The following is a 13,637-nucleotide window of genomic DNA, read 5'->3' as shown; positions in this document are numbered from 1 at the left end:
ATTTTGAAACAACTAATCCAATCTCTATCAACCTTCTCATTTCCAGGAAACGCTACTCAAAGTCAAGGAAGTACTGATCGACGAGAAGAAACATCTTCGGTTCGCCGACTGGAGTGCCCATGACATCGAAGTCCTCAACAAATATCTCTTCCTGACGTCCAAGCCTTGCATCTATCTGGCCAATCTCTCCGAGAAGGACTTCATCCGCAAGAAGAACAAATGGCTGCCGAAGATCAAGGAGTGGATCGATAAGAATGATCCCGGCGCGTCGCTGATCCCCTTCTCCGGCCTGTTCGAGCACAAACTGGCCGAGATGGAGTCCGATACGGAGCGCAAGGCCTACGAAGAGGAAACCAAATGCACCACCATGCTGGACCGGATCATCACCACCGGGTACAAAGCGCTGCAGTTGGAGTACTTCTTCACCGCTGGTCCGGACGAGGTCAAGGCCTGGACTATCCAGAAGGGCACCAAGGCCCCGCAGGCGGCCGGCCGCATTCATACCGACTTCGAAAAAGGTTTCATCATGGCCGAAGTCATGCACTACAAGGACTTCAAGGAGGAGGGTAGCGAAGCGGCTGCCAAGGCCGCTGGCAAGTACCGGCAACAGGGACGAAACTACGTGGTGGAAGATGGCGATATCATCTTCTTCAAGTTCAACGCCGGCGCGGGCCTCAAGGATGCCAAGAAAAAGTGATACGATAAAATAGCCACGGTGATTGCTATTCTGCTCTACTTGAATATGATATTCTACTCGCAATTGTTTCTACCCCAGTCGCCTTGAGGGGCGTGCAGCAGCAACTCGAAGGTAAGCGAAGGGATTATCTAAAACAAACAAATGAAAAGGCAGGCATCGATCGTTACATTCAATGGCACTTCTGCAATGCATTACACATAAACAACATCTTTGCCGGTAGCGGACAACATTGTGAAGTGTTTAAAACTAAGATTATAAATAAATTATTCGTTTTGTGTATCTGCTTATATACATTAAGTATTCATTGCTTCGAAATCTACTATTTTTCCATAATGTTACCTGAAGGCTGATAATTCGTTTAACATCACTGCTCTATTTTCATCTCTTCTAACCAATTTTTAACGCCGTTTGGCATGATCAAAAAGACAGCCAAGTTTTTTTTACTTTATCGTTCATTTCAGGCCCATGTGCCCACAGCATAAAGGAGTCGAACTCATTTTTTTACTTATTCGTTTATTTGGAAGGCTCGGGCGCCACATGGGCATAACTGAGCCGAAATCTTTTGTTTTTACAATGATTTTACATTTTACAATTTATTACTGCCTTAAAACTATGTTAGTTTGGGAAGCCGAAGTACTCGCGGCTGTCACGAGGTAAGTCGAACTCATGTAGCCAAAGTACTAAACTTACCTACAGGCATTTATCAATGGTATGCTGGTTATCTGGGACCAAACCAAGATCTTTTCCTAGTTCGCTGCGCCATTTTTCTGCTCTTAAGGCTTTTTACGGCATCATCAGCATTGGCAACCATGTTGGATATGTAGCTCTAAATTTCAAAGTGATAATTCTCTGCCACCAAAGCTAATATTCGTCTGAAAAAGTATCATCCTATTTGCTCACTCGCAGTGAATGCGATGATACTTTTTCTGCAGCGTTCCTGCAGAATTGACAGTTTTTTATCACTTCAAAAACGCGAGGCAAGCAATCATTGAAAAGCAAAAAGTCAATGATTCGTGTGAAAGCTTAGTGACGCATTATGACACCTTAAGCTCTGTGCGAAGAGTATACAGTATTGAGAAGAAGAAGAATCAACATCGAAAATCTCTTACTGGCTCTCAATTGTTAATTTTTATTTCATTCACTAAATTTTACCTGCTAATATATTAGGTATACTTACCTGCTATAATAGGACGTCATTTTACTTGAAAAAGTTGCTATTTCCGGTTTTTGGTTTTCTCGGATTTTCATTTTACTCTCATCTCCCCCATGCGATACCTACCGGTGACTAGCTCAAGCTCATTTTACCTAATTTACGATCCTAAGCGACGTTTGGCCGATACGGCCAACTGATTTTCTGCACCGTGAAAAAAATCTACTCAGTAACTGAGTTGGTCCTAACCGGTCCTACTCAGAAATCGAAAAATCTTTTTTGTTTTCCTACACTGCAAAAACTGCAAATATTTATTCTATGTGAAAATTCACATCGATCCGATTGACCTTCCCACACTGCAAAAACTGCAAATATTTATTCCATATTTCGTACACATATATTTTTGCAATTTGTCTAGACAAATATTGTTTATGTGTGACACACATAACGAATTTTTTTTGGTATTTATCGTTCTGATGTGTGATTACACATAAAAAAAATACAGAATAACAAATATAATCAATAGATGTGCTCAAATGTTTTTTTATATTAGAGAATAGAAGTTTTACCGGGGATTAATGTTACAAGTTTGATTCATTAAACTGTAGAATTGATTTTAAAACAAAACCAAGATCTCACTTGAAAAGAGCCAGACACCGTAATGCACGAAAATGTTGGTTGATTGTTAACCACCAGTGAGTACAATCGATCAACTTTGCAGCTCCGAGTGATGTTTCGAACTGTGCAAACTCTTGAAAATTCTCGAGTTTCCAATGATTTTTGGATTTCCAGCGATTGAGGAAGACTTTTGGGACTTTTTCATGCTCAAGTGCACATAGCCGCTAGTAAAATAACTTCACCGGGAGCTGCAACTCCTGCAGTACTTTTATGTAAACGCGTTTCAGACGCCATTGTTTTCACTTTGCACATCGCGGACGGCTGACACAGATGCTATGCATTGTTATTATGTGTGTGCACACATATTTTTTTGCTATGGGTGTTAACACATACCAACTATTTGTGAAACTAATCTAAAGCATAGTCAACAAATATGTTGATCATATTTGAGGTTTCAAAATGTATGTGTGGGAAGGTCAATCGGATCGATGTGAATTTTCACATAGAATAAATATTTGCAGTTTTTGCAGTGCACACATACATTTTGAAACCTCAAATATGATCAACATATTTGTTGACTATGCTTTAGATTAGTTTCACAAATAGTTGGTATGTGTTAACACCCATAGCAAAAAAATATGTGTGCACACACATAATAACAATGCATAGCATCTGTGTCAGCCGTCCGCGATGTGCAAAGTGAAAACAATGGCGTCTGAAACGCGTTTACATAAAAGTACTGCAGGAGTTGCAGCTCCCGGTGAAGTTATTTTACTAGCGGCTATGTGCACTTGAGCATGAAAAAGTCCCAAAAGTCTTCCTCAATCGCTGGAAATCCAAAAATCATTGGAAACTCGAGAATTTTCAAGAGTTTGCACAGTTCGAAACATCACTCGGAGCTGCAAAGTTGATCGATTGTACTCACTGGTGGTTAACAATCAACCAACATTTTCGTGCATTACGGTGTCTGGCTCTTTTCAAGTGAGATCTTGGTTTTGTTTTAAAATCAATTCTACAGTTTAATGAATCAAACTTGTAACATTAATCCCCGGTAAAACTTCTATTCTCTAATATAAAAAAACATTTGAGCACATCTATTGATTATATTTGTTATTCTGTATTTTTTTTATGTGTAATCACACATCAGAACGATAAATACCAAAAAAAAATCGTTATGTGTGTCACACATAAACAATATTTGTCTAGACAAATTGCAAAAATATATGTGTACGAAATATGGAATAAATATTTGCAGTTTTTGCAGTGACATTGAAAGAACAGACACGGGCTCGGTGATCCCGACGTTCCTGGATCGAATCCAGTCTGCATCATTTTAAGATTTTTTTTGTTCTTTTCATAAGTCTATCTTATGAAATTTGTCATAGCAAGCACGATTAATTTTCATAAGGTATTCTTATGTCATCCATAAGAATTAGTTATAGCAAATTTTCATAAGGTATTTCGATGAATTTCGCTAGTTTTTTTCGCTGAGTGTAGGCTTAAACTGGTGGGAACATATTGTGGTGGTACAAATCAATCTCAAAGATATTTTTCAAAATCACCCTTTGACAGCTGGGCAACTGCTGGACAGCTCTGCCCAGTACAAAATCCAACGAGGGGTGATTCATTAAATCACTCCCATATAAATTTCAAAATTCATTTTCAAATAGGTTCCCGGGCATAAACATTTATGAAAATTTGAATTTTGGTTCAGTTTTGGGTTCGTTCAAATATCACGTAACGCTAAGAGGGAGGGAGGGTGTCTAGCGTTGTGTTATCTTCATACAAAATTGCAAAATTTCCCATACAAAAGTTGTTACGTGAGAGAGAGAGAGAGGGGGTCTAAAATTGTCAAATTTTGCGTTATGTAATATTTGAATGAACCCTCGTCGTGCAGATTCAGATGGATCGCAGCAGTCCACGTGCGCTTGTAGACGTGTATTTTTTTCGCTGTCATTTTTTTTCGTGTTTCGTGAATGTTTATTATCAAGCTTTTCTCACAAGTGAAAGAAGAAAATGTAAGTCTTGTTTGTGCCGTGGTTGAAGGGCCCTTCTCCGCGGATTTCCCGACTGTAGAAACATTGTAGCAGCGTGATGGTTTGACTCTAGATTTGACTGGTATTCGGATTCCATTTACAAACATTTGAAATGAAACTGCTCGGGAATGTGAAACAGTTGAAATTGATGCGACAAAACTGTGAACAGTCGCTCGTAACGTCTGTCTCTAGCAGTGCTGAAAAATTCATTTCGTCATATCTTAATCCAATCACCTACAGCTCATTTTAGAAGCTGAACCTAAGAATATGCCACTGCAAAAACTGCAAATATTTATTCCATATTTCGTACACATATATTTTTGCAATTTGTCTAGACAAATATTGTTTATGTGTGACACACATAACGAATTTTTTTTGGTATTTATCGTTCTGATGTGTGATTACACATAAAAAAAATACAGAATAACAAATATAATCAATAGATGTGCTCAAATGTTTTTTTATATTAGAGAATAGAAGTTTTACCGGGGATTAATGTTACAAGTTTGATTCATTAAACTGTAGAATTGATTTTAAAACAAAACCAAGATCTCACTTGAAAAGAGCCAGACACCGTAATGCACGAAAATGTTGGTTGATTGTTAACCACCAGTGAGTACAATCGATCAACTTTGCAGCTCCGAGTGATGTTTCGAACTGTGCAAACTCTTGAAAATTCTCGAGTTTCCAATGATTTTTGGATTTCCAGCGATTGAGGAAGACTTTTGGGACTTTTTCATGCTCAAGTGCACATAGCCGCTAGTAAAATAACTTCACCGGGAGCTGCAACTCCTGCAGTACTTTTATGTAAACGCGTTTCAGACGCCATTGTTTTCACTTTGCACATCGCGGACGGCTGACACAGATGCTATGCATTGTTATTATGTGTGTGCACACATATTTTTTTGCTATGGGTGTTAACACATACCAACTATTTGTGAAACTAATCTAAAGCATAGTCAACAAATATGTTGATCATATTTGAGGTTTCAAAATGTATGTGTGGGAAGGTCAATCGGATCGATGTGAATTTTCACATAGAATAAATATTTGCAGTTTTTGCAGTGTGGTATATGAAAAACTTGTGCGGCTAGACCAGTTCTGCAAGAAAGTCACGGAAAAACCGCTATTTTTCTAATATTTAAGGTAAATGTCACGGGCTACCTTCGAAAAAATGCCAATGATATTCACGGTGAATATCATTTGGCATTTTTCAAAGGTAGTCCGTGACATTTACCTTAAATATTAGAAAAATTGCGAGTTTTCCGTGACTTTCTTGCAGAACTGGTGAGATCTTTCTAATTTTTTATTGTAGTTAATATGCCATTTTCCACATGTAACTTGACCATGCGAATGGGAGAATTTAGCTGCCCTAGTTTTTTTTTTCGTTTCAGAGAGCGAGTATAGCCGCTTAAGGACAGACTTGTTAGAATCCCAAAATGGCCGCCACAATGGCCGACTTTGGCACCTACTCACGATTTCGAGGGCACAAATCTCTTCGTAAACAAAACCAGCGCACCTGAGCTTCTCATTTTAAGCTTATTACAAGTGAGCAAGAACAGAATAATAAAATGCACTGTTGTTTGAAGCTTCCTTCTTGAGATTTGTGCGTCTGAAGTTCTCGTGCAGTGTTGAAGCGGGATTTCAAGACGTTTGTCCTTAAGCCTTAGGCATTAGTATCAGGGCATACGATGTAAATGTCATTGTCCCATCCCTGGATATCATAATACCATGGAGTGTGCATTAACCTTCTTAGCCACTCCCAACGATTATACTTACATACCCAATCCCCCTGAAAATGAAACGGTTATACAGAAATTCCATGGAAAAACGATATAGTGCATCACCGATTGTCGTGAAACTTGGTGGGCTTGTAGTTCTTCGGAAATAATTGGACCTGTATTTTTTATTTCGTCATTAGGGTGACCAATTTTCATATAGGGTGGTCCAAAAAATCAAGGTTTTTCAAAACTAAAAATTTAAAAAAAATCGTAACTTTTAAACCATTTGACCGATTTTAAACTTCTTTTTTTGTTTGAAAGCTATTGAATTGTACACTGCAAAAACTGCAAATATTTATTCTATGTGAAAATTCACATCGATCCGATTGACCTTCCCACACATACATTTTGAAACCTCAAATATGATCAACATATTTGTTGACTATGCTTTAGATTAGTTTCACAAATAGTTGGTATGTGTTAACACCCATAGCAAAAAAATATGTGTGCACACACATAATAACAATGCATAGCATCTGTGTCAGCCGTCCGCGATGTGCAAAGTGAAAACAATGGCGTCTGAAACGCGTTTACATAAAAGTACTGCAGGAGTTGCAGCTCCCGGTGAAGTTATTTTACTAGCGGCTATGTGCACTTGAGCATGAAAAAGTCCCAAAAGTCTTCCTCAATCGCTGGAAATCCAAAAATCATTGGAAACTCGAGAATTTTCAAGAGTTTGCACAGTTCGAAACATCACTCGGAGCTGCAAAGTTGATCGATTGTACTCACTGGTGGTTAACAATCAACCAACATTTTCGTGCATTACGGTGTCTGGCTCTTTTCAAGTGAGATCTTGGTTTTGTTTTAAAATCAATTCTACAGTTTAATGAATCAAACTTGTAACATTAATCCCCGGTAAAACTTCTATTCTCTAATATAAAAAAACATTTGAGCACATCTATTGATTATATTTGTTATTCTGTATTTTTTTTATGTGTAATCACACATCAGAACGATAAATACCAAAAAAAAATCGTTATGTGTGTCACACATAAACAATATTTGTCTAGACAAATTGCAAAAATATATGTGTACGAAATATGGAATAAATATTTGCAGTTTTTGCAGTGACATTGAAAGAACAGACACGGGCTCGGTGATCCCGACGTTCCTGGATCGAATCCAGTCTGCATCATTTTAAGATTTTTTTTGTTCTTTTCATAAGTCTATCTTATGAAATTTGTCATAGCAAGCACGATTAATTTTCATAAGGTATTCTTATGTCATCCATAAGAATTAGTTATAGCAAATTTTCATAAGGTATTTCGATGAATTTCGCTAGTTTTTTTCGCTGAGTGTAGGCTTAAACTGGTGGGAACATATTGTGGTGGTACAAATCAATCTCAAAGATATTTTTCAAAATCACCCTTTGACAGCTGGGCAACTGCTGGACAGCTCTGCCCAGTACAAAATCCAACGAGGGGTGATTCATTAAATCACTCCCATATAAATTTCAAAATTCATTTTCAAATAGGTTCCCGGGCATAAACATTTATGAAAATTTGAATTTTGGTTCAGTTTTGGGTTCGTTCAAATATCACGTAACGCTAAGAGGGAGGGAGGGTGTCTAGCGTTGTGTTATCTTCATACAAAATTGCAAAATTTCCCATACAAAAGTTGTTACGTGAGAGAGAGAGAGAGGGGGTCTAAAATTGTCAAATTTTGCGTTATGTAATATTTGAATGAACCCTCGTCGTGCAGATTCAGATGGATCGCAGCAGTCCACGTGCGCTTGTAGACGTGTATTTTTTTCGCTGTCATTTTTTTTCGTGTTTCGTGAATGTTTATTATCAAGCTTTTCTCACAAGTGAAAGAAGAAAATGTAAGTCTTGTTTGTGCCGTGGTTGAAGGGCCCTTCTCCGCGGATTTCCCGACTGTAGAAACATTGTAGCAGCGTGATGGTTTGACTCTAGATTTGACTGGTATTCGGATTCCATTTACAAACATTTGAAATGAAACTGCTCGGGAATGTGAAACAGTTGAAATTGATGCGACAAAACTGTGAACAGTCGCTCGTAACGTCTGTCTCTAGCAGTGCTGAAAAATTCATTTCGTCATATCTTAATCCAATCACCTACAGCTCATTTTAGAAGCTGAACCTAAGAATATGGTATATGAAAAACTTGTGCGGCTAGACCAGTTCTGCAAGAAAGTCACGGAAAAACCGCTATTTTTCTAATATTTAAGGTAAATGTCACGGGCTACCTTCGAAAAAATGCCAATGATATTCACGGTGAATATCATTTGGCATTTTTCAAAGGTAGTCCGTGACATTTACCTTAAATATTAGAAAAATTGCGAGTTTTCCGTGACTTTCTTGCAGAACTGGTGAGATCTTTCTAATTTTTTATTGTAGTTAATATGCCATTTTCCACATGTAACTTGACCATGCGAATGGGAGAATTTAGCTGCCCTAGTTTTTTTTTTCGTTTCAGAGAGCGAGTATAGCCGCTTAAGGACAGACTTGTTAGAATCCCAAAATGGCCGCCACAATGGCCGACTTTGGCACCTACTCACGATTTCGAGGGCACAAATCTCTTCGTAAACAAAACCAGCGCACCTGAGCTTCTCATTTTAAGCTTATTACAAGTGAGCAAGAACAGAATAATAAAATGCACTGTTGTTTGAAGCTTCCTTCTTGAGATTTGTGCGTCTGAAGTTCTCGTGCAGTGTTGAAGCGGGATTTCAAGACGTTTGTCCTTAAGCCTTAGGCATTAGTATCAGGGCATACGATGTAAATGTCATTGTCCCATCCCTGGATATCATAATACCATGGAGTGTGCATTAACCTTCTTAGCCACTCCCAACGATTATACTTACATACCCAATCCCCCTGAAAATGAAACGGTTATACAGAAATTCCATGGAAAAACGATATAGTGCATCACCGATTGTCGTGAAACTTGGTGGGCTTGTAGTTCTTCGGAAATAATTGGACCTGTATTTTTTATTTCGTCATTAGGGTGACCAATTTTCATATAGGGTGGTCCAAAAAATCAAGGTTTTTCAAAACTAAAAATTTAAAAAAAATCGTAACTTTTAAACCATTTGACCGATTTTAAACTTCTTTTTTTGTTTGAAAGCTATTGAATTGTACACTGCAAAAACTGCAAATATTTATTCTATGTGAAAATTCACATCGATCCGATTGACCTTCCCACACATACATTTTGAAACCTCAAATATGATCAACATATTTGTTGACTATGCTTTAGATTAGTTTCACAAATAGTTGGTATGTGTTAACACCCATAGCAAAAAAATATGTGTGCACACACATAATAACAATGCATAGCATCTGTGTCAGCCGTCCGCGATGTGCAAAGTGAAAACAATGGCGTCTGAAACGCGTTTACATAAAAGTACTGCAGGAGTTGCAGCTCCCGGTGAAGTTATTTTACTAGCGGCTATGTGCACTTGAGCATGAAAAAGTCCCAAAAGTCTTCCTCAATCGCTGGAAATCCAAAAATCATTGGAAACTCGAGAATTTTCAAGAGTTTGCACAGTTCGAAACATCACTCGGAGCTGCAAAGTTGATCGATTGTACTCACTGGTGGTTAACAATCAACCAACATTTTCGTGCATTACGGTGTCTGGCTCTTTTCAAGTGAGATCTTGGTTTTGTTTTAAAATCAATTCTACAGTTTAATGAATCAAACTTGTAACATTAATCCCCGGTAAAACTTCTATTCTCTAATATAAAAAAACATTTGAGCACATCTATTGATTATATTTGTTATTCTGTATTTTTTTTATGTGTAATCACACATCAGAACGATAAATACCAAAAAAAATTCGTTATGTGTGTCACACATAAACAATATTTGTCTAGACAAATTGCAAAAATATATGTGTACGAAATATAGAATAAATATTTGCAGTTTTTGCAGTGTAGTTTTCAGGAAAAATACGTTAAAGGGGCTAAAGTGTAAAGAGTACTATAATAGTTATTTATGTAACGAGTTGCAAATAGTTGATTTTTTCAGCACGAGTCGTACATTTATCCAACGAGGCTTGCCGAGTTGGATAAATACGAAGAGTGCTGAAAAAATCGAGTTTTGCAACGAGTTCCATACAAAATTTTATGCAATGATTTTTTTCATAATGCAACCGATTTGAGTTGCATAATGTTCATAATACAACCACAGAGAACAGACGTCTATCTTCGCTTTCTGCCTTGTGTAAAACTTTGTAACGGTCATATTAGAGTATGTGGTTATGCTCCCGTTGCGCGGCGCTAGCGTCCCATCACTTACATTGTTGTGTTGTCAAATTTGTTTCCAGTGCTCGCCGTTTTTGGCCGTTTGGCGCTCGTGTCGCTTTGTGGGCTAGTGTATTTTAACGATGAACACTGCCATCGTGAGGTCAAATCGACTTTATAAGTGGGGCAGTCTCCGTTGGTGGCGTTGAGGTACACTTAAATCATTTACACACGATTTCGACGTATTTTTGTTCGAGCTTAAATGTCTGTTCTCTGTGATACAACTCAAATGAGTTGCATTATGAACATTATACAACTTTTTTCATTATGCAACTCATTTCAGTTGCATAATGAGCCAGTTCGGAAAAATTGGCCATTATGATATCAAAATGAGTTATATAAAATGTAAACTATGATACTGAATTGCATAAAATATATTCATCTTTTACTGAGTTTTCAACAGCAAATTTATTTCAGTACACTCGGTAATCGTATTTATCGTTCACCAGTCACGATAAACATCGTGATAAACCTGCCTACGGCAGAAAATCCCTAAATAAAAAGAAAAAAAAAATAAAGTTTATTAGCTGAACTCGGTAACTCATTTACAGAATATCCGCAAAATTAACAACCGAGCGTATCGAGTTAAATCTGCTGTTGAGAGTTCAGTAAAAAGATGGGGAAAATACCGAGCTGATCTTTGTGTGTATCTCTTTTTTCAATTTTTTTTCCAAAATTCAAACCAAATTTAAATCACAGACAAACAGACGTAACACTTGCGAAATTTCCATCGACCACGCTTTTAACGATCATTTTAAAGTTTCTATAGTTGTGGCCTTCACAACCAGAGGCGCGCGCATCGTTTTTCTATGTGTTTCACGGTTCACACTAGCGCCTTCTGTTGACGATATTGCACAACACAGTGATTCGTGCAACTTTTCCACCAGGTGATGGTAGTGTGAACTGGGCGATGGATTTCCATGAAAATTGTTCAAGGTGTTACGTCTGTTTGTCTGTGTTTAAATATTGCGCGCAAACCCCAAAATTTTATTCCCACCTTTGCACAGTGGTTCCGCCATAGGTCAATAATCCAAAAATTTTACCTCAATGAAACTGTGATATCATTACCGGAACATCAACTTTAATGCTTTAATAACTAGGATCAATCGTTACTTTTGTCAAATATATGCCGAAATTTTTCCGCAGAGCTCATGAAAGTGGATATTCTTGAGTAGACATTTTATTTGATTTTTTTTAAATTCAGTCCTGTGCATTCATCACTCTATTAAAAAGTTTCATCGATTTGACATGTATTTGGTTGATTGTGTTCGATTCTTCCATAGTTGTTTATCATAAATTAAGATACCATTCTTTATCATTTTATTTGAATAAGTGTGACCGAATTAGATTTTTTTGTCTGTATTAACGAAATTTTTAACCCTAGGCTAGTTCATCTCGGGACCCACGCTTTACTTCCCTTCCGAAGGAAGAACCCACATATTGTGAGTATGTCGGGAGTGGGATTCGATCCCAGGTCCTCGGCGTGATAGTCTTGTGCTCTAACCACCACACCAGATCCACTCCACACCGAATTAGATATGTGTGTGTATTTGATTTTTAGAGGGACTTTAACCTTAATTAAATTAATTAAACTTTAATATATATATATATATATATATATATATATATATATATATATATATATATATATATATATATATATATATATATATATATATATATATATATATATATATATATATAATATATACCGAATTAGATGCTTTTTCCACAAAGTACATAAAACTAGAAATTTTCAACGAGCTGGAAAAAAATGTCTCCCCTTCTGACCCCTTCGGAAGTTTTTCTATAAAACTTCCCTATAATCATAAGCAATGATTTACTGGCAAATTTAGCTGCGACCGTTTGCGACCAGATTAGTGGTAGTCACTTATGTGTCGTACCTTCAATATACTCAAAAACTAACAAATATAGGGCTCCCATCAACACAGCTTAAAAAATCAGGACATTTCATATATTTTCTCGAAAATGAGTAAAGCTCATCGGATTCGTTAAGAAATTTTGTCCAAAAATAGTCGAAAATCAGGACATGTCCTGCTAAATCAGGACGGATGGTAACCCTAAACAAATACCTCCCAAATTGCTTTTCAGGGATCACTTTTTCTCAACTTTTACAATCTCTATCGATCACATTATGTGTGTTTCCCTATTCTTGAGCAGTTTTAACTACCGTGGACCACCTAAACTAATTTTAGTTTATCCAAATGAGCTGGTAACCCATACTGCAAAATAATGATTTTCGGCTCCGTAAAGCCAAAAACTCGATTGAGCCCATTTTCAATAAACAATAGAAAAACGCATTTGGAATGCTAATATGCATCAAATTTAGCGGTTTCATCATAAAACTCGAGAATATCATATTTTTACCGCCCTTATATGGGGCTGGAACCAGTGTGCTTTGGGTTTCACGAAGACCCAGCGCCAGATTCGGCGACAAAGAGAGCTGACAGCAGTCGCCGGGCAGTTGGCAATCCTGATATTTGACGGCGGTCGCCCGTTAGTCATGGGAGTGGATTGTTGTCACGCAAATAGAGCTTTTCGCTGAAAATGCATGTGTATAAAGGTAATCACGTTCAAATGTATGTGTACCTTTTTTGTAGATGTAGTTGTGAAACTGCGAGGAAAATATTTGCACTCTTGCCCCGGATGTTAGTTTTATCATTATTTACCCGTTTTACCCAATTCGATTGGGTAATATTTGCATGTGCAATCTGAATAGCCTTTCAATAGGTGAATTCAGATGACCCCCAATTGGGTTTTTAAATTAAGAAAAAAGTATTATTTTTTTGATTTTATACGAAAGAGCACCTTTTTCTGAACCACCATGATTTTTTTCAGATTTTTAGAACTTTATTTTGGTACCTAAAATCGATTTCGAAGAGATTTTTCAAAATCACCTTTTGACAGCTAGCCAACTGCTTGACAGTTCCGCCCAGTACAAAATGCGACGAGGGGTGATTCGACAAATCGCACCCATACAAACTTCAAATTGATTTTTAAATAGGTTCCCGGACACCAAAATTCATGAAAATTTGGATTTCGGCTCAGTTTTGCATGCAGATTCCGAATATGG

General features: G+C 37.3%; 1 protein-coding gene across 1 annotated transcript in view; it reads left to right on the top strand.

Moving 5' to 3' along the window:
• Positions 1-984, top strand: part of LOC109402212 (obg-like ATPase 1) — a 106,715-nt gene extending 105,731 nt beyond the window's left edge. The window contains exon 6 of the mRNA XM_019674844.3: positions 47-984. Within this exon, the coding sequence (XP_019530389.1) occupies positions 47-697 (651 nt within the window). The 3' untranslated portion in view covers positions 698-984. The remainder of the gene's footprint in view (positions 1-46) is intronic.
• The last annotated feature ends 12,653 nt before the right edge of the window (positions 985-13,637 follow it).

The sequence above is a fragment of the Aedes albopictus genome, chromosome 1, assembly GCF_035046485.1.
Source record: "Aedes albopictus strain Foshan chromosome 1, AalbF5, whole genome shotgun sequence".
Classification (NCBI taxonomy): domain Eukaryota; kingdom Metazoa; phylum Arthropoda; class Insecta; order Diptera; family Culicidae; genus Aedes; species Aedes albopictus.
The sequence above is the reverse complement of the archived record's forward strand: the minus strand, read 5'-3'. Positions and strand labels throughout refer to the sequence as shown.